General features: G+C 44.5%; 1 protein-coding gene across 1 annotated transcript in view; it reads left to right on the top strand.

The window, feature by feature from the left end:
• Window positions 1-25,055, top strand: part of MTUS2 (microtubule associated scaffold protein 2) — a gene marked incomplete at both ends in the record, with an annotated part of 188,305 nt that extends 163,250 nt beyond the window's left edge. Inside the window, 8 exons of the mRNA XM_080363539.1 lie at window positions 3,508-3,574; window positions 4,937-5,151; window positions 12,452-12,557; window positions 14,207-14,280; window positions 15,846-15,944; window positions 17,348-17,467; window positions 20,077-20,174; window positions 24,839-25,055. Of these exons, the coding sequence (XP_080219665.1) occupies window positions 3,508-3,574; window positions 4,937-5,151; window positions 12,452-12,557; window positions 14,207-14,280; window positions 15,846-15,944; window positions 17,348-17,467; window positions 20,077-20,174; window positions 24,839-25,055 (996 nt within the window). The remainder of the gene's footprint in view (window positions 1-3,507; window positions 3,575-4,936; window positions 5,152-12,451; window positions 12,558-14,206; window positions 14,281-15,845; window positions 15,945-17,347; window positions 17,468-20,076; window positions 20,175-24,838) is intronic.
• Window positions 25,056-25,352: the final 297 nt, after the last annotated feature.

The raw sequence follows: 25,352 nt of genomic DNA, 5'->3' as shown, positions 1-25,352 counted from the left end.
GTCATTTATTTAAGTACCTGAAAAATAAATGCAACATTTTAATTTGTACAAAAGCCACTGTTTTTTTTTTCACATTTTGACCAAAAAAAAAAATTAATCCCAAATCACATCAAAGTATTTTTTTCTTGCTTGCCATTTAATTGCCACACTGGAATGCTGGATATTTGTACAATCTCCTTACAGTGTCTATGACCTTTTCACACAGTGGAAATGGCTGTGTCACTACTACGGGGTCACTGAGCCGTTTTAAACCTAAGTTAGGATTGACCCTTAGTCACTCCCCTCGATGGTTCAACTCCATCCAAGGGCACCTACAAAGCTCCCTTGATATGCTGAGCCCGTTAGACACAAAACTCTCAGGAGGGCGGAAGAGGTTCCCGCCTACTCTCCTCTTTCAAATACCTTGTTGAGATAAATATTAATGAAGATTGATTAATTCAATGGGATAGCCTGTTGATTTGGTTCCTCACACATTTGTTTTGGCAGATTTTTCCTCACGTGTTTGTGAATTTTCTAATTGCTTTGATGTTTTGACATTGGGCCTATATGAATGTCAGCATTGCACTTGATAGCTTTACATTCTCATGTCAGATCCAGTTTTGCTCTACTGTAACATTTGGTTTCTGAGGCACTGAGGTTCCTAATTCCCCAGCTGCACGGGCACTGAAATGCTGGTTAACTGCAGAGCCACACTGATGATAATAAGGAGAGGCTTTTTCATTTTGTATTAATGTCATGTTTACACTGGTCACAGGGACACGTGCAGTCCAAACCTATCATGTTATGCTGACAAAGCAGGTTACAGTAACAGAAAATGTCGGGGATTTGTGACTTCACTGCATCCAGGAAACCATGAGGCTGATATGATGATTAGCCAAAACTATACATTGCCTCTTTTAAAGAAGAGGAAGATATGGACTTGTGTGCTATTGCTTTCAGAAAAAAACCCTCTGAGAAAGAGGGACTACTTGAGACCTTGGCAGTGACAGGCTACATTTGCACATCTGACCTCCCAGGAAACATAAAAATGAGGTCCCGAAGAGCAGTCAGAAACCTCTAACACAAACAAAACACAATGCAAGAAGTACTGGCAGGGCAGGCACATGAGAACGAAGGTGACTGAGTTGTTGCCAACACTGGCTGATGGAGATAGCCCCAGAGGATGCTCTGGAAACCACAGCCCCAGCACGGTGGGAGGCAGCAAGGAGGTCTCCTGTCGTGGTGGGATGATGCCCATGCTGGAGCTCAAGCTATTGGATAGCATTTTTAAACTGGTGCTATGGTGGTTCTCCACTCTTTTGGAGAGGATCTCACCACCAAGCATCCTTAAGGGTAGGACAAACCTTATCTAAGATAAAACCTAACATTAAAAAAGGAGTCTGTAATATTTCTCATGGGACATCAAAATTTTTACAACTCCCACCCCCCTTCCCCTCCAGGGTGTTGGTTTTTTAATATATTTTTAATTTTCTTCATATAAGTAGAATAGCAACAATTCCACTAAGCTCCACTCATCTGTAGGTACTGGAAATGACTTGTACAGATCTCCATTACTTTAAATGGCTTTTGTTTCAAATAGTGGGAGCTGGTAATTTGTGTGGGTCCCTCCCATCTATGAGTCTTGTATCCTGTGTATTCCTGTGCACATACCTTCAAGGGCACCAATCCTGGCAATCTGTCAAGAACACTTCTTAAGATGACTCTAGTGAGTTAAACAGTATGGGCAGATGCAGCGATGTCCAGTAGGGGAAACCTTACCTCTGTAAGACTGCTGGTTTGGGAATTTTGTGATGGGCTATGTTTTAGGAATTTTGTTTAGTTGCTTTTTTGTTTTGTTTTGTTTTGTTTTAAACATACCAGGCTGTATTTATTCAGATTTTTTTTTTTTTCATAGCTTTTATAATAATTAAAAAAAAAAATCACATCTTTTTCTCTGAGCCTGATGCAGCCAGTCAGGACTGGGCACTCTGCAGTCCTGGCACACAACCTCTAGTGCATTACTCAGCAGTGTATGGAGCTGGCTGCCTGGAGGAGCCCAGCCTTGCCTGCCTGGCTTCTTCCCATAGTGGAGTAAGAAAATTGCCCACGTCACCTGGGTCTCCTCAGGCACCCACAGCTCTCGAATCAGTTCAGTTAGTTGCTCCATTCACAGCAATACGTTCCAGAAAGTGTGTCCCTTGGATCTGGTAGAAGTCATCCCAGAAGGGTAGTGTGCAAAAAATTAATTTAGATTCCAGATTCCAATTTCCTGGTATTACCAAATATAAAGCTGTTGGGTTGTTTTTCTGAACAGAGTTAAAAACTAGATGCGGGAAAAGTAAACAGAGACATTAAGCTATGAAATATTTCTTTTCCACTTCCATTTCAATAAGACGAAACTGATTTGCTATCCTACCTGCTTTGTATCTTGTTGCTGAACTAATCCTTTCTGTGCCCTAGATTTTTATTAGCTTGCTTGCTTATTACCAGAAGATTTACTTTCCAAGACTCCTTTTAATTCCACTTGCTACTACACTGCCTTTTCTCTTGAAAATAGTTTTTCTGTAGTGTCCTTTAAAGATTCTTGGCCTTTTCTAACCTGGGACATATTTATAGTAGACTGATCTAGTTTTCCTAATCATTAGTGATCTTCCCAGCAGGATATGTTCCTTTGTCTTCTTCCTAATGTAATTCAGGATACATTCCAATTTAAAGTGCCTTTATGCTTGAACCACTGTGCTGGAATTTATTGTACTAAAACAAACTCCAATAGATTTTCCTGAGGCTTTTCTTTGTCAGTTTACACAGCACTCACGAGGTATCTGCTGTCAAAGTCCTTGCATTTTACTAATAACATCTTAGCATTGTTAATGTAAAAATGTTTTAATTTTCTTTGACCAGCTCATCAATACTTAAGTATTCAGATTTCTTTTGAGAGATGTCAAGCAAAGGAGCTCTTCTCCTTTGCAGACAAGAAAATAGAATAAATAGAAGTGGAAACAGGCATGAACATCATGCCATTGGTGGTGTCTGTATGGGTATGTCCATTGTACCTAGAATGGTGTAAGTATGGTAATCCGCTCTGCTAATTTGATTTTAGGAGCAAATTACTATGTTAGAGATGGTAAAATGTGGGCATAAATAAATTGTTTTAACAGAATTAATAAAACCATCTCGTACATGCAGTCCAGCCATAAATGGTACACAGATTGAACACAAAATTGATAGAAAAATACAAATGTATTTTTAGACACATAGGAATAAACAGAATATTCTGTGCTGTCCTACGCACGTGAGTGTGTGTGCATGTATTCACAGAGATACAACGTATTTGTAGCCAGTGAGTCATGGCTCCTAAGCTTGATTTAAAAAACTGAATGAGTTCATTATAATCTTTCCCCCCATTTGAAAAAAAAATAAATCTGAGGAATCAATCTAATCTGCTTTACTAAATGAACATGTGAAAGTACTTATCTGGGAGACAAACCTGGAAACTATACATATTTCTCTCTCTTTTTCCTTAAACAGAATGAAAATGCCCTTGTGAAAATAAAGGAGTTAGGAGTCGAGCTTGCAAAGATCAGGGATGAAGTTGGTAAGTAGTACAAGCAAAGTGATAACAAAAGTCATTTTCTCACTTTACACAAAAGCAGTTTTTCCCTGTGACCTGATCGTGGGGAGTCTGTACACGTATGATAAAGTATCTTCTGAAGCCCAGTGATAAGGGGTTTTGTGGCCTTGCAGGGAACTATGATTTTCACTCTTTGTTATGGAGATGAGTCCATCATGACTCACAATGGAGCTAGTTTTGCGTCATCTTTACTAGACAAATGATTCTTCATAAATCCATAGCTTCTGATCTCAAACTATGTACCACCATGGCCAAAGAGGAAGCACAGCATGATTAGAAGTGGGAACTTGGGACCATTGTGGTGCACAGTGGCTGGGAATGCATCGCTTACTTAGAGACATTTGCATGTTTTGCTGTTCAGCTACAAACTGAAGGACACCAAGCTCAGAACTTGCTTATTAATATCACTAAGGTCTCTTCCTGGTTGAAAGACAGCAAAAGCAACATGTCCCATTCAGGCTGTGTATTCCCTGTTTATCTGTATACACCACTTTTTGTCTTTGGTTTCTGATCTAGACAGAAGAGACAGGGTGGGTGTCAGGACGTTGCAACTCTTGAGAGAGAAAATGGGGTTTTGCACTGGCTTCTGCCAACAGACTGAGTTCTTTTAAGCTTACATCTGCCCAGAACAGTTGAGATGTTGGGTTAATCTACCCCAGGGCAAACATTTTGGAAAATGGGTTGTATGAGATGCATCTCCTTTTCCTGGTCAAGTGGTCAATCATACCCTCTGCATAACATGTGCACAAGATGTGCCTTGAGAGCCCAAGTATCTTCTGCCTTCCTGTCACATCACTGTATGTGGGGACTTAGTCAAGACTGTGGCTTGAGAGGACATAAGGAAAATCTTGTGACCCAGCTGAAAGGTTTTGTGTCAAGTGAATGTCTCACATGCTGTTTCTTATATCCAAGGCAAAGCAAAAACCCCAAAGCCTCGATTTGTGCATCCAAGACAGGAGGGAATATCCAGTCACCCTCCAGGTCCATGGACTTCTCTGCTTTTAATAATGATAATAGTAATAATAATAATAATAATAATAATAGTAATAATAATAATAAAGTATTATTATTATTATGCTTCATCAGATCCCAGTTTCACATGGGCTTTTTCATACCTTGCCAGTGCCTTTATTTAAACAAATACATGTGTGTATGTGTGTGAGAGAGCGGGACAGAGAGACAATCAACAGCAAGAGCTTCATGGCTGAGATTCACAGGAGCCCCAGAATCAGCGAGAACCACTGTGCTCAGTGCTGTACAAACTGATCCAATGCCTGTTTGCTTCCAAGGAGTTCAGATCCTGATTGTATGGCTGTATCTCCACAGCCCTCAATACAGCGAGGTGGAAGAAACTCCAGAGCGAGAAGGAGGAGCTGGAGAGGCGCTTTGAGGAGGAGGCGAAGCAGCTGGGCAAGCAGCAGCAGGAGGAGCTGCGGGCGCTGGAGCAGCGGCTGCAGGAGGAGCACAGCAGCAAGAGGGAGAGCCTGCAGGAGCAGCACAGGCTGCAGCTGGAGCAAGTCAAACTGCAGCATCAGGACCAGGTCAGTCTCTGCATCTTCTCTTTGAAGAGTAGACCATGCCAGTATTGGTTGGGTTCACGTAGTGAAATATATTGAACACTCAACATGAAGACTCCATTAATTAATTGATGACTGGAAAAATATACTCCTGACTATCTTTACTGCTTTTCCACCTTATTATTCCTGTTGGTATTTCTACATAGCAGTACATTGCACTTCCACATCTTGCCTTCACATGCTTCCAGATGTTTTACAACACAAATATTAAGACTAGCTCTGCTCCCCACACATACTTGCTCCCAGCCCACCTATTGTAGTCAATTAATATGAAACCAAGGGTTGAACACTAATCTGCTCAACACAGATAAGGCCAGCAGAGCCCTGCCCATCGTTATTTGCAATGCTAGTTGAAGGGAGGTACAGTGAAGTGACAGGGCCCATGCAATATGTTGCCTAAACATCAAGCAAGTGATAGATGCTGAGTTCCCTGATTTCTGCTCCACCGTTCAGTCTAATCTCTTAGATTGTACATCCCAAATATTTCTCCTTGCTTTGCTTTATGTATGTAGGTAGGAATACTCTCACATGCAGCTACTTTAGTCGTATTTTTAACAGCTGGAGTGAACAAACATTGTAACTTATCTGTGGGCATCTCTCACATGGTGATAGAACATTGTGCTTCGGATTATGGCAATAATGCCTTTACCTGGTCTTTTATCATTTTACATTCAGTGAGTAGCAGGTGCAGGTCTGATTCTTGCAGCTGCAACTCTTATCTGTTGCCCTGCATGACAGCTTGTGAGGGCTTTTCTCACATGAGTATCTGCCACACTCAGGTATGCTCTGCAGTCTGTGCCATCAGGCTTTGACATGCTGCAGTGATGTAGGGCAAAGGCCAGTTGTCTGTGAAACATGAGCCCAGCCAACAGACCCCATTGTTTGTCAGCATTGTTCCCTCCAACCTGGAGATTTTACCAAAGCCCAGGGCAGCTGGAGGTGGTGGAGGGTGAATTTTTCACTCTCTGAGACAACGTAAATTGTCAGCAACTGTGCAGTGCCGATGTGGTCTGTGAGATGGATGGATGGATGGATGTGACCAAAGGAGCAGGCTGACAGCAGGTGCCGCAGTGGGGTGCAGAGTGCAGACATGCCCCATGTGGCTCCCAAGGATGATGACAGCATTTGCTGTGGGCTCAGAAGCAAACCAATCTCGACAGCAGAGACTGTACACAAGCTGATTTAGACCACTGAAGAGGTAAAGGCTAGTGCAGCACTGTGTGGCCACAGCTGAAGCACCTCCAGGAGCCAGGGAAAGAGGCACCTAGGCCTCCACTGAGCTTCCAGGGGAGGAAAGCGTGAGCAAAGCACAGCTGAGATGGCAGCCTATGGTCTTTAAGGTCAATTCTGTGTAAAAATGGAAATTACATCATTTACTGTCTGTATTTGATGTACTGTAAACCACTTCTGGGATGGGACTGCAAACACAAACTGAGATGGTGGCAATTTTATGTCACTCATGTCACAGCTGCCCAGTATTAGATGTTTGTGTAAAACTAATGGTACACCGGGCCTGGGTACAGCATAGTCCTCACTGGCATGTAGGTAAGACAGCCATGCCAGACAGGCACACAGCATCCCAGCCTGTGCCCCAGAGTGTCTGATGCTCTGGCTACCACCATGCAATATGGTTTGGGTCTTTGACGAGGGGGTTGAAGCACTCTCACTGGATTTTAGCTATTTTAATTGCTGTGCCTGCTAGTTGTTACTGATTTACAGGCTTGTAACATGCCACACAAAGGCTTTTTTCGAATGGGCTGATTTGTACCAGACAAACTACCTTCTTCTCTAGTGCAATGATTTTCAAAGGTGTATTAGAAGGTGCAGTCAAATAGGTTTTTTTGTTCTAAACAAGATTTTTCAAAATCTTTCTCTGTAAATTCTTAGAGGTTGTGCTGAGCCATGACTTCTGGTTCTCATTTCAGTTAATGCAAAATAGTTTTCCTCCAACGTCCCTCAATTTTTCTGCTTTGCTTTCTGATGTGAAGGGGGGGTGATATTTCCAAAAGCCTTGGCTTTTTTTCCTTTCACTGTGCCTGTGTGTCAGTTTGCCTCGTAGAAGATATTAGCTCTACTGGCAAGCCTTGTCTCTCCTGGATCACCAGGCATTAGCATTTATGAAAGAATTTGTTCCATGAGCTAATTTTTTGCTGAGACAATTTATAACTTATCTCTGCTACTCTTTGAAGTGTTTATGCAAGCTCCCAGGACCACAAGGATATATGATAGGTGTTTCCCCGTCAAGCTGATTGATGCAAGAAAGAATGATATAGTTCATCATAGGACTTGACTAGGAGTATACTTGCTTTTCTCATATTCTATTGTGATTCTATTAATCACCATGCAGAAACAATGGAAACACATTTTTCCCTCTGTGGGGCAAGTAATTCTCTTTCCTCCTGCCCTTTGGTTTGCTTCAGAGGTCTTTTTTCCTTGTTTCACAGTGTCACAGTATGTTTGGGATTGGAAGGGACCTCAAAAGATCATCTAGTCCAATCCCCCTGCTGGAGCAGGAATGCCTAGGTGAGGTCGCACAGGAACATGTCCAGGTGGGATTTGAATGTCTCCAGAGAAGGAGACTCCACAACCCCCCTGGGCAGCCTGTTCCAGTGTCTATCACCCTTACTGAGAAGAAGTTTTTTCTCAAATTTAAGTGGAACCTCTTGTGTTCCAGCTTGATCCCATTACCCCTTGTCCTATCATTGTTTGCCACCAAGAAGAGCCTGGCTCCATCCTCATGGCACTCACCCTTTATATATTTATAAACATTAATAAGGTCACCCCTCAGTCTCCTCCAAACTAAAGAGACCCAGCTCCCTCAGCCTTTCTTCATAAGGGAGGTGCTCCTCTCCCTTAATCATCTTCGTTGCCCTACGCTGGACCCCCTCCAGCAGTTCCCTGTCCTTCTTGAACTGAGGGGCCCAGAACTGGACACAATATTCCAGATGGGGTCTCACCAGGGCAGAGTAGAGGGGAAGGAGGACCTCTCTTGATCTACTAACCACCCCCCTTCTAATACACCCCAGGATGCCATTGGCCTTCCTGGCCACAAGGGCACAGTGCTGGCTCATGGTCATCCTGTTGTCCATCAGGACCCCCAGGTCCCTTTCCCCTACACTGTTCTCTAATATGTAATTTCCCAACCTATACTGGAACCTGGGGTTGTTCCTGCCCAGATGCCGGACTCTACACTTTCCCTTGTTAAATTTCATTAGGTTATTCCCCTCCCAACTCTCCAGCCTGTCTAGGTCTCGCTGGATGGCAGCACAGCCTTCTGGCGTGTCAGCCACTCCTCCTAGCTTAGTGTCATCAGCAAACTTGCTGATAGTACACTCAGTTCCCTCGTCTAAATCGTTAATGAATATATTGAATAATATTGGCCCCAGTACTGACCCCTGAGGCACTTCACTAGATACTGGCCTCCAACTAGACTCCGCACCATTGACTACCACTCTCTGGCTTCTCTCCTTAAGCCAGTTTGCAACCCACCTCACTACTCTATTGTCTAGACCACACCTCCTCAACTTAGCTGTGAGGATGCTGTGGGAGACTGTGTCAAAGGCTTTACTGAAGTCAAGGTAGACCACATCCACAGCTCTGCCATCATCCATCCACCTTGTTACATTCTCATAAAAGGCTATGAGGTTGGTCAAGCATGACTTACCCTTGGTAAAGCCATGCTGACTGCCCCTAATAACCCTCTTATCCTTGATGTGCCTTGAGATGGCACCAAGGATAAGCTGTTCCATTACTTTCCCAGGGACAGAGGTGAGGCTGACTGGTCTATAATTACCCAGGTCCTCCTTCTTGCCCTTTTTGAAGACTGGAGTGACATTTGCTTTCCTCCAATCCTCGGGCACCTCTCCCACTTCCCAAGACTTGGCAAAGATGTTGGAGAGCGGTCCAGCAATGACTTCAGCCAGCTCCCTCAGCACCTGCGGATGCATCCCATCCGGACCCATGGATTTATGGATATCCAGACTATTTAATTGCTTCCTAACCCAGTCCTCATCAACTAAAGCAAACTCCTCCATTGACCTGGCTTCATCCGGGGTCTCAGGGGTACAGGGCTCCCCAGGACAGCCTCCGGCAGAGTAGACAGAGACAAAGAAGGCATTCAGTAATTCTGCCTTCTCTGTATTCTGCCTTCTCTGTTTCTCTGCACTACTTTGAAAGTGCTACCGTGACCCTAGTATCTCAGACTTTAAACCCGTATTTTCAGCCCATGGTTCCATTAGCATCTCATGATGAGTTTTAGCAGGTTTTCCCTTTGTATTCTCACTCCACCACATACCCATCCTTTGTCAAGTGCCCTTGGACTGGAGGAGGCTGACAGGCCAAATTGGAAGGCTGCTTACCAGCAGTGTTTCTTGGCCAAGAAAACATCTAGGAACCAAGGTGTGTGAGGAGTAAAGATCCCTAACATCTGCTGACCCAAAGGGTTTGTAATCCTCTGGTTCTTCCTGCCCCTGCTCAGAGGAAAAGGAGAAGCACCAGGGTCAGAGCATGCCAAAACAAGCAAGCCTGCTCAAGGGATCAGAGTCATTCAATGCTGATGCTGCTGAGCTGGCTCTGGTCCTGGCCAGCGTCAGAGCAGAGGCACCTAACCCAGCAGCAAGAGAGCTTACACTGTGTGTGAGAAAAGCCTGGTCCTTGAGCTTTCCACATGCGTAGGGGAATTTCGAGCTTGTGTTCGTGAAGGCAGTAACAATAGCAAAATCATTTTAACTGTGGATCTGCAGATATTTCTGTATCCACACATCTAATTTGCAAATTAGTCGTCTCACTTTATGGTTTCCAGTCACAACTTAGTCTTCCACCCTGTATCGTGGTAGTCACCTTTTACTTTTGCACAATATAGCTGTTTTTTCTTTGGATACACAGTTGTCAGATTTCGTAGGCTCAGCATGCCTAAGGAGGTGAGGCAGCTCTTTCAGCATCACAGAGCCTGATCACCAAACTCCTCACAAACCGGTCAGGTGTGCCAATGCATCCAAGCATTTCTCTGGTCTCCTTGCAGCTAGGGGCAAAACTGCAAGAGCAATCTGCTTTGAAATTGGGTCCACCTTTTTGAAACACCCTATAAAGGCTGTGATCCTGGTTTGCCAGTGTTTCACACTTGAGCATCTCGGCTCAAGCTGTTTTGTCCACCAACTTATTGAACTTCTCCCTCGATTTAACTTGATTAAGCCCTTAAAATTCCACCAGAACTTCTTTTTATAGCCAGAAATAACCATGACATAAGTGAGCTGATCAAGCCTATAGAGTAAGTTAGTGGAGAAACTGGCATTTGTGTCCAGGAGATCTGATTCCCAGTGCCAAGCAGACTATCATCTGCTATGAAAAACTGCAGACAGGAGGTCACACCATAAGACTAAAAAGATTCATTTGGGATGTGGATATGAAATATACTGAAGACAGAAAAATCCCTGGAGACCATTTGGAATATATTTAATTGGCTTTATAGATAAATAACCTGCCAAGGATGATGGCTGCAAAAGGAGACCCCTTCACCTTCTGAAGTTGTCAGAGTTGAGCATAATCAGTCCTGTGAGGTGCTCCTCAGCTGAGAAGCAATTAGAGTATGAATAAAGACGTCAACAAGGGCAAGACAAAGAACATGGCAATGCTCATGAGGTTTCAGCGCACAGACATTGTATATAAGGACATCATGCTCTGGGAAAAGTCAAGGGATACTCCCTCTCCCATTAGTAGCCCATGGAGTCATCTAACCCCCCTTTTCCTGCTTTTCATGCAATACATCAGCAAGCTGATTCCTCATTTTTTTTGCAAACAGTGCTTCACCACTGAGTTGTCTCCCATCTTATTATGAAAATGAGTCTGGATAATTTTAACTTCTATGTTAAATGCCCATCTTTCAATGGGCATTTCTTCAATACGCTTGTATTTTTTTGATTTTGCTTCTCTTGGGTAACCTAATACATATGTTTGACAGTTAAATGCAGTGAAATAACATTTATTCCAGTCGAGATGTGCTCAGCTGCAGTATCTTTCTACAATTATTTAACATAACAGTGAGGAAAAAAAGATGTTTCAAGTCAAGTCACTTTGCAATGAATGGCTGTTTCATTGTAAAAGTAAAACGGTTTGATCTTCTGCATCTGCACTGCCAGATATCATTGATAATGTGCTAAATGTAGAGAATAAGATTGCTGTGATTTCAAAACTCTGGAAAGCAAATCAATGCACTGCATTTGGAAACTGCTGTGGATCACTGGCCTATCGCTGGTCACCACCTCTCATTGTATTTTCTTTAATGATGCATACCCAAACACCATCATTGGAGATCTCACTTTGCCTTCAGCCAGGTCTAGTAACAATTTACTGACGGAGCCCCAAACCCGTGGGATGCACAGGAGCTCAGGTTGCCCACAGCTCCATTCCCACTGCTTCCCCTGCTCCCATGACAGCTGTGTGCCATGTGGTGAGTGGTGCAGTTTGCTGGGCAGTCTGCAACAGCAGAACCTCCTCCTGACCTCAGCATGAGAGCAGAAAAAAGTTTTGTGGCTTTTCTGTCATTTTGGTTACTTCCACATCAGCCTGAAAACTCTTGTGTCTACACTGAAAACAGTGGTGTCATGTATTTCATCAGTTTATTGGATGTAGACTCAAAATACATGATTCAATAGGAAATAGAAATTTGGGTATGGGTGAGTTTGTTGGATACTCTTTTTCAAGTAAAAGTGTGATGGATTGTGATTCATTTTACATACACACTGATAATCATTTCAATTTTTCTCTAGAAATAAATATTTTACAACTATGACTAATTCATAGGCACTTTCCATGGGAGTTAATTCTGCAATAAAAATCATTGCAGAAAAGTGTCATGAAGGAAAAAAAGCAGGATGTCTGAGAACTGTGCATGTTTATCTGACCATCAGAGAGGGTCAGGTCATTAATATAATTTAGATTAATGGGATGTTAAGACTTCTGAAGATTTCATTAATGAAATGGCTTCTTGACTTTAGGGCTTTTTGGCATTTTGCTTTCTTAGATACCTTTTTCATCACCATTAAGTTGAATGAAGAAAAATGCTAGCAGTAGTGACTACACACAACCACTCAAGGCAACAACATGCCTGTTTTGTAATGAATAAAACTGGCTGGGGTGCTGGAAGTGTCACACTCATTAGATCCCTGTGCTGGTTCCATCTCACTGGAGCTCTCTAGCAGCGGCTTGTTAGTGTGCCACAGCATGTCTAATTGTGGGTCCATGCCTCTATTCGTTGTCATTGGAACAGGTGGAAGATATTACAGCTATACACGAAGCTGCAATGTTACAGCTGGAAAATAACCACATAGTGGCCATTACAGTACTGCGGGATGAGAATGACTGCAAGATTCAAGGTAAGCCAAAGACAACTCAATGGCTACAGAGCTATTCCAGAGCAGAAATTAGTGCTTTAGTGAGATTGTGTAAGCCTGGGTTTTCCTCCATCAGAGCAGATGATACAGAAAATTTGTGTTGGTCTAGTGCTTTCATGTGAGATGGGCCACCAGGTTCATGCTAGGGGCAAGGGAGAGATGTGCACAGTGTGTACAGCATCTAACTTAGACCTGAGACTATCTGAGAGGTCTTTGGGCCAAAGAAAAGGCTTTCTCCATGGGTCACTGGCCATAGAGTCCAAATTCCACCTCACTTCACCCACAGACTTTTCTCAAGAGCCGAATCATCAGGGAGGTTAGAGCTCATTGAACACCTCTGAACTTAGGTGTTTAAATGCCTGCACTGCTTCTAAAAAAAAGGGCTCATCATTTTCAATAGCAGAAGTCTGGCCATGCTGAGCAGACCAGAGCCACACACTGGTGCAAATCTGCATCTCAGCACTGTTATCTTTATTTTGTGTGACAGTTTTTCCATGGGATTTGATGCTGCAACCAGAGCTGTTCCCTCTCTCCCTCACACTTCAGTATCTAAACACATCTTTCTACATGCTTTAGCTGACATTTAACAGTTATCTGTACAATCTCTCCCCCTTTTTATTTTTTCTTTCTTTTTTTTGCACATAAGCATGAGGGTCTAATTTTTAAATAGCTGTAGTAGGTTTTCCCACAACTTTCCCCAAACCATATTGCTTAGCTCTGCACTATGCCAATGAAAGACACAGTCCAGGGCATAACATGAGCTGAGAACAGTCTGTTCCCCTGCAGAGATGGTATCTAGCATACCATTTTTAAATTAATATATACAATTTTGAAAATATTTTTTTTTTTTAAAGTTGTTCCTTGCTTGAGGATATTCACAGCTGTTCATTTTTGTTAGCATTTTCTGATGATAAAACTTGGCTGTGTTTTATCAAAGCTCTGGTGGCCAAGGTTTACGCTCCCTGCTCCTGATGCGGGTATGAAATGCCCTCCTGTGCATGGAAAGGGCATTGCAGCAGCTGAGGTCTAGTGCAGCACCAGAGCATTGGTATTATTACTGCTGTTATTAAGGCTAGTGAGCAATGGTTAGAGGGCAGAACCCCATGGGATTGAGGGTAAAGAGACAAAAAATAGAGTGTCTGTATGTTAAAGGTAGGTGCTACTGGATGACAGTTTGATCCCATTGGTTTAGAGATTAAACTTCACTCCACTTTGATTATTAAACTTCTGGTTATTATTACGTCCAAGGTGAGTTGTTTTAGTACTGAAACCTTTAATCATGCCACATAAATGGAGGACTTTTTTTGTTTTCGGGCTCTGTCAGTCTCACTAATGGAATAGACCTCACAGCTCATCTGCCATAGCTCTTGAATACACACTGTCATTTGCATTTTTGCATCAGAAGCCGGTCACGTCGAAGTAGCTGTACCTGCAAGCAGTGAAAGATCAGGAAGTCTTGATCCCCAAAACAATTCTCGTAAGGTCACAGAGTGTATTACTACCAGTTTCCTACTCAACCTCCATGCCCTAGAACTACATCCCCCGTTGCTCTTGGCTCGTGATGTCTGTGCTCTCAGACCCTGGTTTGCTGGATGTCACTTAGCAATGTCATGTCTGTGTATCTTCCCTAGAACTGAATACTGCTCACAAGCTGGAAAAGGCACAATTAGAAGAGAATTTTGAAAAACTGCGGCTGTCACTCCAGGTTAGCAGTTTTGTTGTTTCCCACCCTTGTGACGATGTTGCACAGCAGCTGATGGGCAGCACCAACCCCAGTGCCAGCTTCCAGCACATGAGACCTCTGCTTCGTACCACTATGGTTCCTCTTGTCTTCTGCCCATCCAAACTGGGATCTAGCAGCAAAGGTGACCCCTCGGGTTTTTTCCTCCCTCTTGGCTGGTGCTGCAGAATGCTAACTACCTGAAAGAGAAAAGAGGACAAACCTAAAGGGAGAAAAAGGCAGCTGGATAAAGCAAGGACATGTGCTTTTAACTCTGCTGGCCCAGCACAAGGAGCAAAGTTGAGCCTTTCCCTGCGTAGCAGGGAGAGCTCCGGCACCTGTGGTGGCTTGAGCATCACCTTGTCCACATGGTGGCCTCCAGCAGGCAACCATGGGGTTCAGAAACACTGAACTGCCTAGCCCTGCACCTGTCTTTCAAACTCTTTCCCACTGCCTGAATGTGGTCCCACAGTGCAGACACATCCCCATTCCCACCAGTGGGCAATGAGGTCCCTAATGAGGGATGCCCCAAGGGCTGTGCAGCTGGGCTATGGCCAGACAGGGCCAGCCCTGCACATCCCATCTCCTACATCCCACTATTCAACAGCAAGCTCAGGATCATCTTAGTTTTTTCAATCCTTCTGTTAACTCCATGCTGTTCTCACTCTCTAGATGAAGAAATCCCAAGGAGAGGAGGGCAGAAGCATGCTCCTGTGATTCATGGTGTATTTTGGAAATCTTGTGTGAACAAGGTGCTACTGCAAATAATGCAAACTCTGGTTTCGTAGACAGAGATGAATTACAATTTTTGAACCCCCAGACTAGCACATACCGTTGCACTCAGCAAGTCACAGCCTTCCTTCACTGTGACAGTTTGATGCATGTCAGCAGTTTTGCAATAAGCACTAATGTAATGTTATAGCCAAGACATTACATATAGGAAAGATAAGAATACCAGTTTCACAGCAACTGTGGCTTTTACAGATGCTATATATGGAGGTAACTGGAATGCATTTGATGGCAACAGAATTATGATTGCTTAAAATAACATTTTGTTCCCATGTCTAGCTCTGAGATGAAACAATCATTTTAAGTCCACACAACTAACTCACCGTTGCCTGTTACCATGTTAGAAGCCTAGAAAGGTGAAGGAAGCAGGAAAGTGGTACCTACCACCTCATTCAGACTCTAGGGACAGCACAAATTATCTCTTTCATGCCTGTGATATAAATGCCAGATCTCTTAAGGAAGGGCATGCTCATTCTCATCCAACCTGAGGTGATGGGGTGATTTAGCATCAGAGACATTTTATGATCTAGTGCCAGCCAGTCTCAGACAGCTGCAGGAGTTGCAAGGATTTGAGGATTGCCTGAGGCACTGGGTTCTCAAAAACCTCACTGTGTGTTCAAATAGCCTTACGTTAAAAACACCACCTTGCAGAGGTTTTTAAACTTGTTCAGCTCTCCCGATGGTTTCACGGTACAGGTTGACTTGCATGAATGTAAGAGTGGTGATAACATGGTGTATTCATTGGTGTGTCTCCCCTCCAGGACCAGATAGACACCCTCACCTTCCAGAACCAATCTCTTAAGGCCAAAGCAGACCGATTTGAAGAGGCACTGAAGAAAAACACTGAGGAACAACTGAAGGTAGATGGCAACTATAGCTGTACTGTTATCAAGATATGTGTTTTTCGGTATGACTCACATTACAGAATTCAGTGGATAGCAATGGGATCCTTACTCCAGGGACAGGGGCAGGATCCAATTGACACCCCAAATCTTGAGCTCTGAGGATGAGCCAGAAATCTTAGTTTTCTTTTTTTTTTTTTTTTCCTTAGTTTAATTATTTTTCTTTATTCTTTCACTCAGAATTTGTTGCTCTGTTTCCAAAACATTTCATTAGCTCCGTCTACTATGTCCTTTTTACTGTCTATTCTTCTTTCCCATCTTCCTCTCTACTTTTTGTATTTTCACATTTAGACTTCTTTTTTTTGTTCCTTCTCAACCAACTTCTTTGATACCCTCTGTATTCCCTCAGTTTTCTTCTGGACTTGCAGAGGACAGTCCTGTCATATTAAATATTTATTGAACTGCTGTCCATTTGGGCCGTGCTGTTTATTTACAGTGTGTAAGTAAATACACACTGCAACTATTTATCTGAAATGAAAAAACCCTGAAATGACCTTCCAAAAAGAGTTTTCTTTTAACTTGAGGCATTTCAGTGTGTTCACAGCACAACCCCCTGGGCAGCTGTATCAACATGACACAGGAGACAGTGAAAATAGTGAGTGAGCAAGGAGGTCAATGAGTTTTCAGGTGAGAGAACTTAGGAAAGCAGTGCAAATGTCTGGAACAGGCTTGGCCATGAGAAGCAGGTAGCATCTGTCCCTTTCCATCTCCACTGCAGCATTTAATTTACATGAAAGGACAAATTCTGCTTTGTCACAGTGATGTTAATGCCAAGTACTACCAGGTGGTTCGCTGGAGTGAGTTAGACTGGGAGAAATCCAGAACACTGGCAGTGTTTCATCAGTATAATTCAGAGCACATCTTTTACCCATGAGTTGAACCCCTGCATCTGAAGTTCTTGAGCAGAGGAGGAACTTTTTCCCACCCAGTCTGCTCTTGGTTGACAGGCACTGTGCTGCAGTGGTGCAGGCAGGGCAGAACACTGCAGTTCACACCTCCAGCCCCCTGTCCAGTTTCCTCAGTTTCATGTTTGTGCTTTTCCCAAGCCAAAATCCTTGCAGAATCATAGAATATCTCATGTAGTTCCCAAGCTATGAGTAGGAACGAGGTTGCTGAACAACCTGATGTCCCATTCTTCTAGCCATCAGGCTGGTCAAAATAAAGGTACCATTGGCCATCCAGCCAACAGGGTGGTCTGTGTGAGAATATCAGGGTTCAGACGGGCTGGGGAGGCCCAGGGCCAGGTGTTTTTCACATCACTGAGACTCCTAAACCACTGGGTACACTCTTGATACTTTATCTTATGGCTGAAGATGTGTTTATGGCTGACAGGTATCACTGGTCACTGGTATATTTCCTAGATTGTACGAGCTCCATATCTGCACTTAGAAAAAGACCTGAAGAGCTTAAAACATGTTCTAGAAATGAAGAATCATCAGATTCACCAGCAGGAGAAGATGATTATGGAGCTAGAAAAGCAGGTGAGCTGGCATTTTTACTCCAGAGGAGACATCACAGAGGTAATAAAGTAAAAGTTTTGTTACAGCATATGAACTTAAAAGGGGTGAAAAAACACAGGAGACTGGGGCAAGACACTGTTAAAGGGTGTTCATAAATAGCTATATATTTTGTTGTTCCACTTAATTTATATAGCTCCTTCTGCTATACCATGTCTCAGGTTGTCACTCAGAAATTGGGATTTTCTTTCATCCCTTCACCCACCTATGATACCCTTGGTTTCTCCCACACATTTATTGATCTGTATTGCTTTTTCATGCAATACCTTCTTAGCCAGTTATGTTAGACAGTGAGGCAAGCAGTGGAGGAAGAGGAACTTTGTGGTACTCCAGGGCTTGATTTTGTACACCAGCCTGCACCACACTCCCTTACAGGAGTCAGGTAAACATTTAGGGCTGGAGAGGGCAAGTGGAGGAAAATCAATGTGTGTGTCTTGCTGCTGCTCGGGCAGGCACTTAGGGAGCTTCCAGCCACAAGTATGAATTAGCAATATTCAGCAAGCAGTCACTAGAAAGGCTTACTCTAGAAGAACTCTCTACGACCCTAAAGCAATGCTTTTCTGCAGACCATGTTTTTTCCCATCCTTTGCTTGTGGGGGTCCCTGACAAAGAACTCCCCAGTTCACCATCAGTTACAGTTTTTATTGGAAAGGGGATTCATTTTGTAAGGCATAACCTACAGTGACAGTAAACATGTCGTGTGGTGACAGGATGGGGCACTATCTCAGCTGGGAAGCCAGGACAGCTGGTTCAGCACAGCATTCAGCAAGATTTGTTTCCATTTACAGGGAAATTTGAGAACTCAGATGGTTATTTTGCTGAACAGATGCTTGAGTAAGTGGATGTGGAGAAAAGTGCCTCTTTACAACTGAGACTTGTTAACTGTGCTCCTTCCAACACGCTGCTCCTGGAGCTAAGCCAGCATCTGAAAACATGCGCTGTAGTGTTACACTGGAAAAAAAAAAGTAACATCACAGCCTACATGGTTCTTGGTCATTTAGTTGCTTTTGCTAATTTACCACATGTGAGCACACAGTCCTGCTCCTGCCCTTTATCACAGTAAAACAGAGTCTACTGCAGTCCAAAGGCACAACTGCATTCTGTTTAGGGATCTACCTTTATAAGTGCCAGAATATCTCCAGGGCATCTCTAAATGCTCTGAAAGATGGGATGCCTCATAAGGGAGCAGGAGAGCATTTCAAGTACAGGGTCAGGCTTGGCTCCCTTTCTGCTGAATGGGAGACTGGAAATGAAGGTAGCAGGGGAAGAGTGGTATAGGGTGAGGGTTGCAGTGGAGCAGGAAGGAGATGCACAGGTCTTTTCCCGTGCTTCATGCTTACTGTTTATTAAAACTATCGAAGAAACAGAGGAGGTGCCTGTGATGGTATTCCCTCTTTCAGAGCATTTCAAACTGGGGCCAGAATCCTTGTTCTGCTCTAACAAAGCATGCTATTAATAGCATAGGCCAGAATATCTGAGGAACAGGAGTATCCTTTATGGCTACCTGCACAGATTGGAAACCACTGTATAAAACTGATGCCCTTGCCATAAAGTGTGAGTTATTGCTGACTCCAGTGCACAATATTCTTGGTTCTTTATAAAAGGCTGGGAAATCCAATAACTGACCTCACACAGAGATAAGGCTACCCTGTGATATCTTGTTTTCTTCCAGAAGTGTTGAATTCAGCAAAATTCAACCTGCTGAAAAACCAAGAACTAAGGTGATAAAGCACGTCAAATTTAAAACTTGGGAAAAACAAGGCATCTGAGGCTGCGGTACATGCCTATCAACATCTTAATGATGCTGTAATACACTGCTATTGACCTCCTTGAACTCTGTCCTTGAACTTTCCTGAGTAAAAGCTACCTATGCTTGTGATAGGATTAACTTCACTTAATTGTAGCTTAGAGTTAAATGTCTAGTGTAAGCTGACGCTGTCAGCAGTGGAGAGGAGTGTCTCCAAAGGGCAGCCCAGCTCCTGTGAATGCAGCAGCGGTCTGAGGCTGATCCTGGTTGTAGTCTGCCATGGTGGGGAACTCCTTCCTCCGCATAACCGGGGAACCACAGTCCTAGAGGTTGGACACCAGACATATGTGCCTGATGAGATTCACTGAGCTGGATGATGCACATCACACCACCTTGCACTCCTCCTTCATCGCTAGACTGAGCTCTCACATGGCAGTGCCCTATCCATGCTGGCCATCCCCATGGTCCCCAGGTGCCACCAGCTCCCTGTCCACAGCAGCAGCTGGTAATGCTGGCTCCTGAGGTATGGGGAGCATCACTGAGGAAGATGTTTTATTTGTGCTGGACAAGACTAAGAGCCTCCTCCTCTTCAGTCAGAAGGTCTAGTTTAGCTCTGCTTCTGCTCAATGCTCTGCTGATGACCCCACTTCACCACTATGATGTCGTGTGAAACAGACCTCTAAGTCTCAGCTGCAGTTGAGATGACCACCTCCCTCTACCCTTAAATTTTAGAAGCTGCTCTAGAGACAAATAAAGATAAAGAACAAATCCTCCTGGATCAAGTGTTGGGCTTTCTTCAGACTTAACAAACTTTCTTTTGTTGCAGGCTGAAAAAAATTTAAAACTGGAAGAAAAAATCACCGTGCTGCAACAGCAGAATGAAGAACTCAGAGCCAGGATTGAGCAAAATACTGTCATAACAAGGTTTGTGCTGATATTTGCAATCTGTCTGAGCTTAACTCCCCAAGGCTGACACATATTAGAAGGGGAAAAACTGATTTCCTCTTGAAAGCATATTGGTGTTCTGATCTACTTGTTTTATTTTAAAATCCCTTTTATATCAGGGTTTGCATGCTTTAACATAAGGAAGGCCAAGTATATGTCTGTGTATTTCCATGATTTTGCTGCTGAGACCAAAGTTGCCAGTGGCTTCTGATCTCAGTGTCAGTGCCCTGAGACCCATCAGTCAGTGGATAACAAAGATGGGAAATGGGGCAATTTCAGGAGAGACATCCTAATGATGCCACTGCACCCAGGCAGGGTTATCCTTTGTTTTGGTGGGTCTTTTCATGTGCACTGTCTGTTCACATTCTTGTCACAACCTGTCAAGGATGACAAAGGTCCTTGTGTTAGGTGGTATAGAAATAGGTAGGACAGTCCCTCTCCCACAGACTTTATTATCTGCTGTAAGGCAAGAGGCCACAGCTGTAGCCGAGAAGAATGGGTACCAGGAGGAGATGCTGGGGCTGAACATGTCCCAGCACACCAGCTGCCTAGCTGTCATTGTTACCAGAAATTATGCCATTGGCCTAAAATGCAATTTAACTTTTAGCTGACTTTTTAAAGCTTCAGCATCTCATCTCTGATTCAATTGCAGCTTTTGTCTTTCTAGTGTCTCCTTCATTAACAATTCAGCCTTTAAATAAAATTCTCTCTTGCATGTAGATATTTTTAAGAGGCAGCATTGCTTACTAACATGTGAGTTGGGGTGAAGATTATGTTTCATCTCACTTGCTTGTAAATACCTGTAACATGTATGTTGCTGTCTGAAGTGGATGTCTACAGCCTTTCTGCTCTTGGGGAGGAAACCAGGAATTTTTGAGGTCTGATTCAGCAGACCAGTTTGAGACACCTGCTTTTGGGACAGATGAATGGTGGTCTGGAAGTGGCATCCATGGCTGTGACAACAGCCAGGGTGCCTGGTTCAGTGCTTGAATTCTGCATCACAGCACCTGCCTCTGGCTGGGGGAAGAGCCCCTCCACTCTCCACTGGCATCCAGTCGCAGAGCTGTGCTTCTTGCCTGTAAGTGTGTAGGTAATGGTTTCGAAGAACATCCTTTGGGAGAAATTCTCAGTTTGAGGTCAGCCTGGAAAGTTAACTTAGAGGACAGTCATTTTCAACAGTAACAGTTTGAGGCCAGCCACAGGGACAGCTATAGGGACAGTGTCCAGTGGGGCTTTAAAGCCAGAGTTACTAAACCATGAGTTTTCCTGGCAGCAGTAGGCACCCCAGCTGCTCATTTCTGTGGCACTGGCACTGCTTGGGCAGCACAGCGTGAAGGAGCTTGTGGACCTGCTCTTGCTGGGGAATAGCAGGATTAGAGATATGTCTGCCAATTTGCAGCTTGTGTACCCAAGCAGCTGGGGCAGCCCAGCAGCACTGAGAGGAGGGAGGGGAGCAGGAGGAATGGGAGCCACAGCAAATCCAGGCTTTGCAGCATGGCCAGGAGGGGGTCCTGGAGGCACTGAGGGGCTGAGGTGTATGCCACAGACATATTTTCAATCATAGCCAAGGGCAGTTACCAAGGAAGGGAGAAAATCCTTCCTTGCATGTAGATTATACACCAGCTTTGGACAGAGGAACTCCACAGAGCCTCTACTGGGACTTCAAGCACTTGAATAAATGATCTGATTTCCCAATATCTCAGATTCTCTCTCCAGATCAACGAGCATGGTTTTGGTGCTTTGGACTGAGGGTGTTTGAGGAATGGTAGTTTCTGGCACTCTAGAGATGAAGATGACCAGGAGGATGTCTGGTCTCTGTTGGCATAGCACAGGCACCTAATGAACTCTGGGCCTTTTGGAAGAGGATTTAACATAAATCAAGGGCATGAATTAAGCACCTTCCCCTGCATCTCCATCATATCAGTGTGTCCCTGCAGACCTCTGTGGTTTAATGGCTGTGATTTGTTACTGCTGCTTAAATGTCAGGAGGACAGGAGAGGAACACGTCTGACCATAAGTCTGCCATGCTGGGGTTAAATGTTTCCCTAAGTGGGTTAGGTCTAAAATTGAGACATACATCTCAAAATACAAACTTACATAGTGAGAACACTTTTGCTTTTACATTGCCTCTCTTCCTCCTTCTGCCTGAACGATGAAGAGGGGCTGACTGGTAACATCTGTATCTTTTACAAGCAGTGATGCTGCATCTGTCCATCTCCTTCCCATGGCACAGCAGAAGCAGATTCAGGTTGGCTGAGCTGAAGGCAGAGGCTTGGCTAAAGAATGCTGGCATTGCTGGCCATGACAGCTGCCTCTGTCTCCACGTGCCGTGAAGCTGTCTCTGCTGTGTCTGGTCATGCTACACCAGGTGACACAGTGTAAATTCCCAGCACAACGTGCACAAGGCTAAAATAAGCAGTGCAACAAGCAACAGCTCCTTTCTCCATCTGTGTGACAAAGCAGATCTCTCTGGAGGACACGAACGCATGGCACATGGTGTGCTCACAGGCACTTGGCTGCAAGGCTCTTCTCTGCTCAGACATCTCTCTACTTACCTGCAGGTCACACGTATAACATGCAGCCTGCCTCTGCCAGCACATTGCAGCGTGTATTAGTGCTGCAAAGTCTAGTGTGTGGGACTCCAAGGGACACCGACACCATCCATCCCACCACATCTATAGCAAACAGCATTAAGCCTCCAATGTAAAGGAGGCGGACATGTGCTGACAGGCTGTGGGCTGCACTTGTCCTATGTCCCAGCAGTGCCCTTAGCAGAGGAGGCAGCTGAGCCCTTCACCATGCCCTGAGGTCTGTGCTGGTGTGATGAGCCTTTCCCCAATTACCCAGATTGAGCTTTACCAGCCAGTCACACACTAAGAGCCTGAAAAAGACACGGAAAGCTTGTGCCTTTTTTTTGTTCTCAGCAAATGCTGACTGGAAAAGGATGTAGTGATGCTTTGTATATAGTTTTTATGGCCTGTCTTGTTAGACACTGCAAAAGAAAAAGTAATTCCACGTGTAGCAAGAGGTTTCCCATGGAGTTATTTCTCCAGGGTGAGCTCCCATGTGGCCTTTTTCATGCCCATTAGACCATGAGATCATGCCACAGCTGGTTCCCCAGTGGGACCATGAATAGAATTTTCCCCCTCTACCATGCAAGCAGCTTTCTGAAAACTTCTGCCAGCTTGTGTCTTTTAATTCTTTTTGACTGCTAGCCACTGCTTCATGGTTCAAAACTTTCAAGGAGTGGGAGAAGAACAGATATATTCTTGATCACCTGAGCATCATGTCTGTAGGAACCGAGGCTAAGAAAACAGAAATTATTTTAAAATGTTTTTTAAACAAAATAAAAAATGCCATCTCCACCCTCTCACGGACTTTTGATGGCACAAAGTGAGTGGACCAGCAGTCCATGACATCTGCCATGGGCTTCAGGCTATACCCAGAAAAGGAGTTGTGCAGAACTTCATGTGTGCATCCAAAATCCATTCCCAGCTGCTGCTGAACCCTGGAAATACCTAGGAGGGAGGTTAGGTACCTCCCTGTTTATTTCTATAAACTCCCAAATGGCCTGTAAATCAGGTTAGGTGCGTGCCCAAAGCTGCCCCAGGCTGACCACATCTGGACCAGGCTCCTCACAAGCGTAATGGGGCAGCAGAAGCCTGCATGCATCTTCTGAGACAGCAGTGCTGCCAGCACATGCCCAAAGCCTGTGTTGGTCAGGTCCCACAGTCTGCCTGCACTGCCCCCTTTCTTTTAAAACCTGTCACCTGGTTAGAAGAGAGATTCACTGAGGTTGTGGTGCCCATGGGAGAGTTCCATGCCCCACCTCCCAAAAAGCCATCAGGTTATAGTGCATTCTGGGCAAAACACCTCCCTGGTCATTGCTGGTGAAGTTTCCCTGGTATTGCAGTCAGGAATAGAGGGTTTGTTAGGACCAAGGAGGAAGGAGCTGGAGAAGGACTGATGGCTTTATGACCATTTAGAGAGGAGAGGGAAGGCCTCGAAGCTGAGCTGCACCTGCATCAGGACATCAGCTGAAACAGGGAGTGTGGAGAGCACACTCTCCTTTCCCTTTGCATGCAGTAGCTGCTGGTTGGAAGAGTCAGGGATGCAATTGCTCTCCCTCTCACATCTTTGCTTTTGCTCTGCATGCCACAAATGCTTTCTCATGCATGGCACAGCTTTGACGGCAGGGTTGAGAAACAAGGGTGAGAGTTACAGCTGTCCATGGAGTTGGGACTTTGGATTTTCAGCCTGAATCAGACAGGACTATTCCCCTCTGAGGACTTCTCGAGCTCCTGTGCTGTTCTGGAAAAAAATGGGGCGGTGTTGCATGCACCTATAGGTTGTAAAACACCACAGGGAAAAAGTGGCTAGAGCCAGGCATTGAAGCCGGGGAGAATGCAGAATTCAAGGAGCCCACCTGCACTTTGTGCTGCTTATTGATTAGCTGCAGGGGTGCCATTGCTGGGGCAGGCCATGTTGGGTTATCTCTGAAGTCCCTTGCCTTCTTCGTGGGATGGGATGGGATGGGATGGAGGGAGATGCTAGTGGTCCTGCCTCTTGTTTAGTGCTTTCTGCATTAATGCCATCATCTTCACACTGGCGTACCTGACGTGTTGTCCTGCTTCCCTCTCCAGGCAATTGTCAGAGGAGAATGCTAATCTTCAAGAGTACGTTGAGAAAGAAGTGGAGGAGAAGAAGAAGCTGAGCAGGACTAATGAAGAGCTCCTCTGGAAGCTGCAGGAGGGAGATGCCGTGAGCCCAGTGAAACTCCCACCCACATCCTCCACTTCTTTTTATCGCTGCTCATCAGGGAACACTTCTCCAGCAAAAGTCAGAACCTTGCGGCGATGATTCAGTGCCTGCGTGCTGAAGGTCCCCTGCCTTTTATGCATTTCCAATCTGCTATATGTTACCATCCAAGGCAGTATTACCATCAACAGGCACCCAGGGCTCATGGCTGCAAGCATGCTCGGTAGCTGCATAGCTTTATACTAGGCAGGGGACTCTTATAGTCCCCATAAAGGAGCTCTTGGTTCTGACATGTTGATTAGGCTAGCAAAAAAGATAGCAAAACCTAGGACAACAGAAAGATAGGATAGCAAAACATTTAGTTTGATGTGCTGACATTTTAACTATGGTTAGAGCCAG

Source organism: Nesoenas mayeri (genome assembly GCF_963082525.1).
Source record: "Nesoenas mayeri genome assembly, chromosome: 1".
Classification (NCBI taxonomy): Eukaryota; Metazoa; Chordata; class Aves; order Columbiformes; family Columbidae; genus Nesoenas; species Nesoenas mayeri.
Note: the sequence above shows the minus strand (reverse complement) of the source record. Positions and strands in the feature narration are given on the sequence as shown.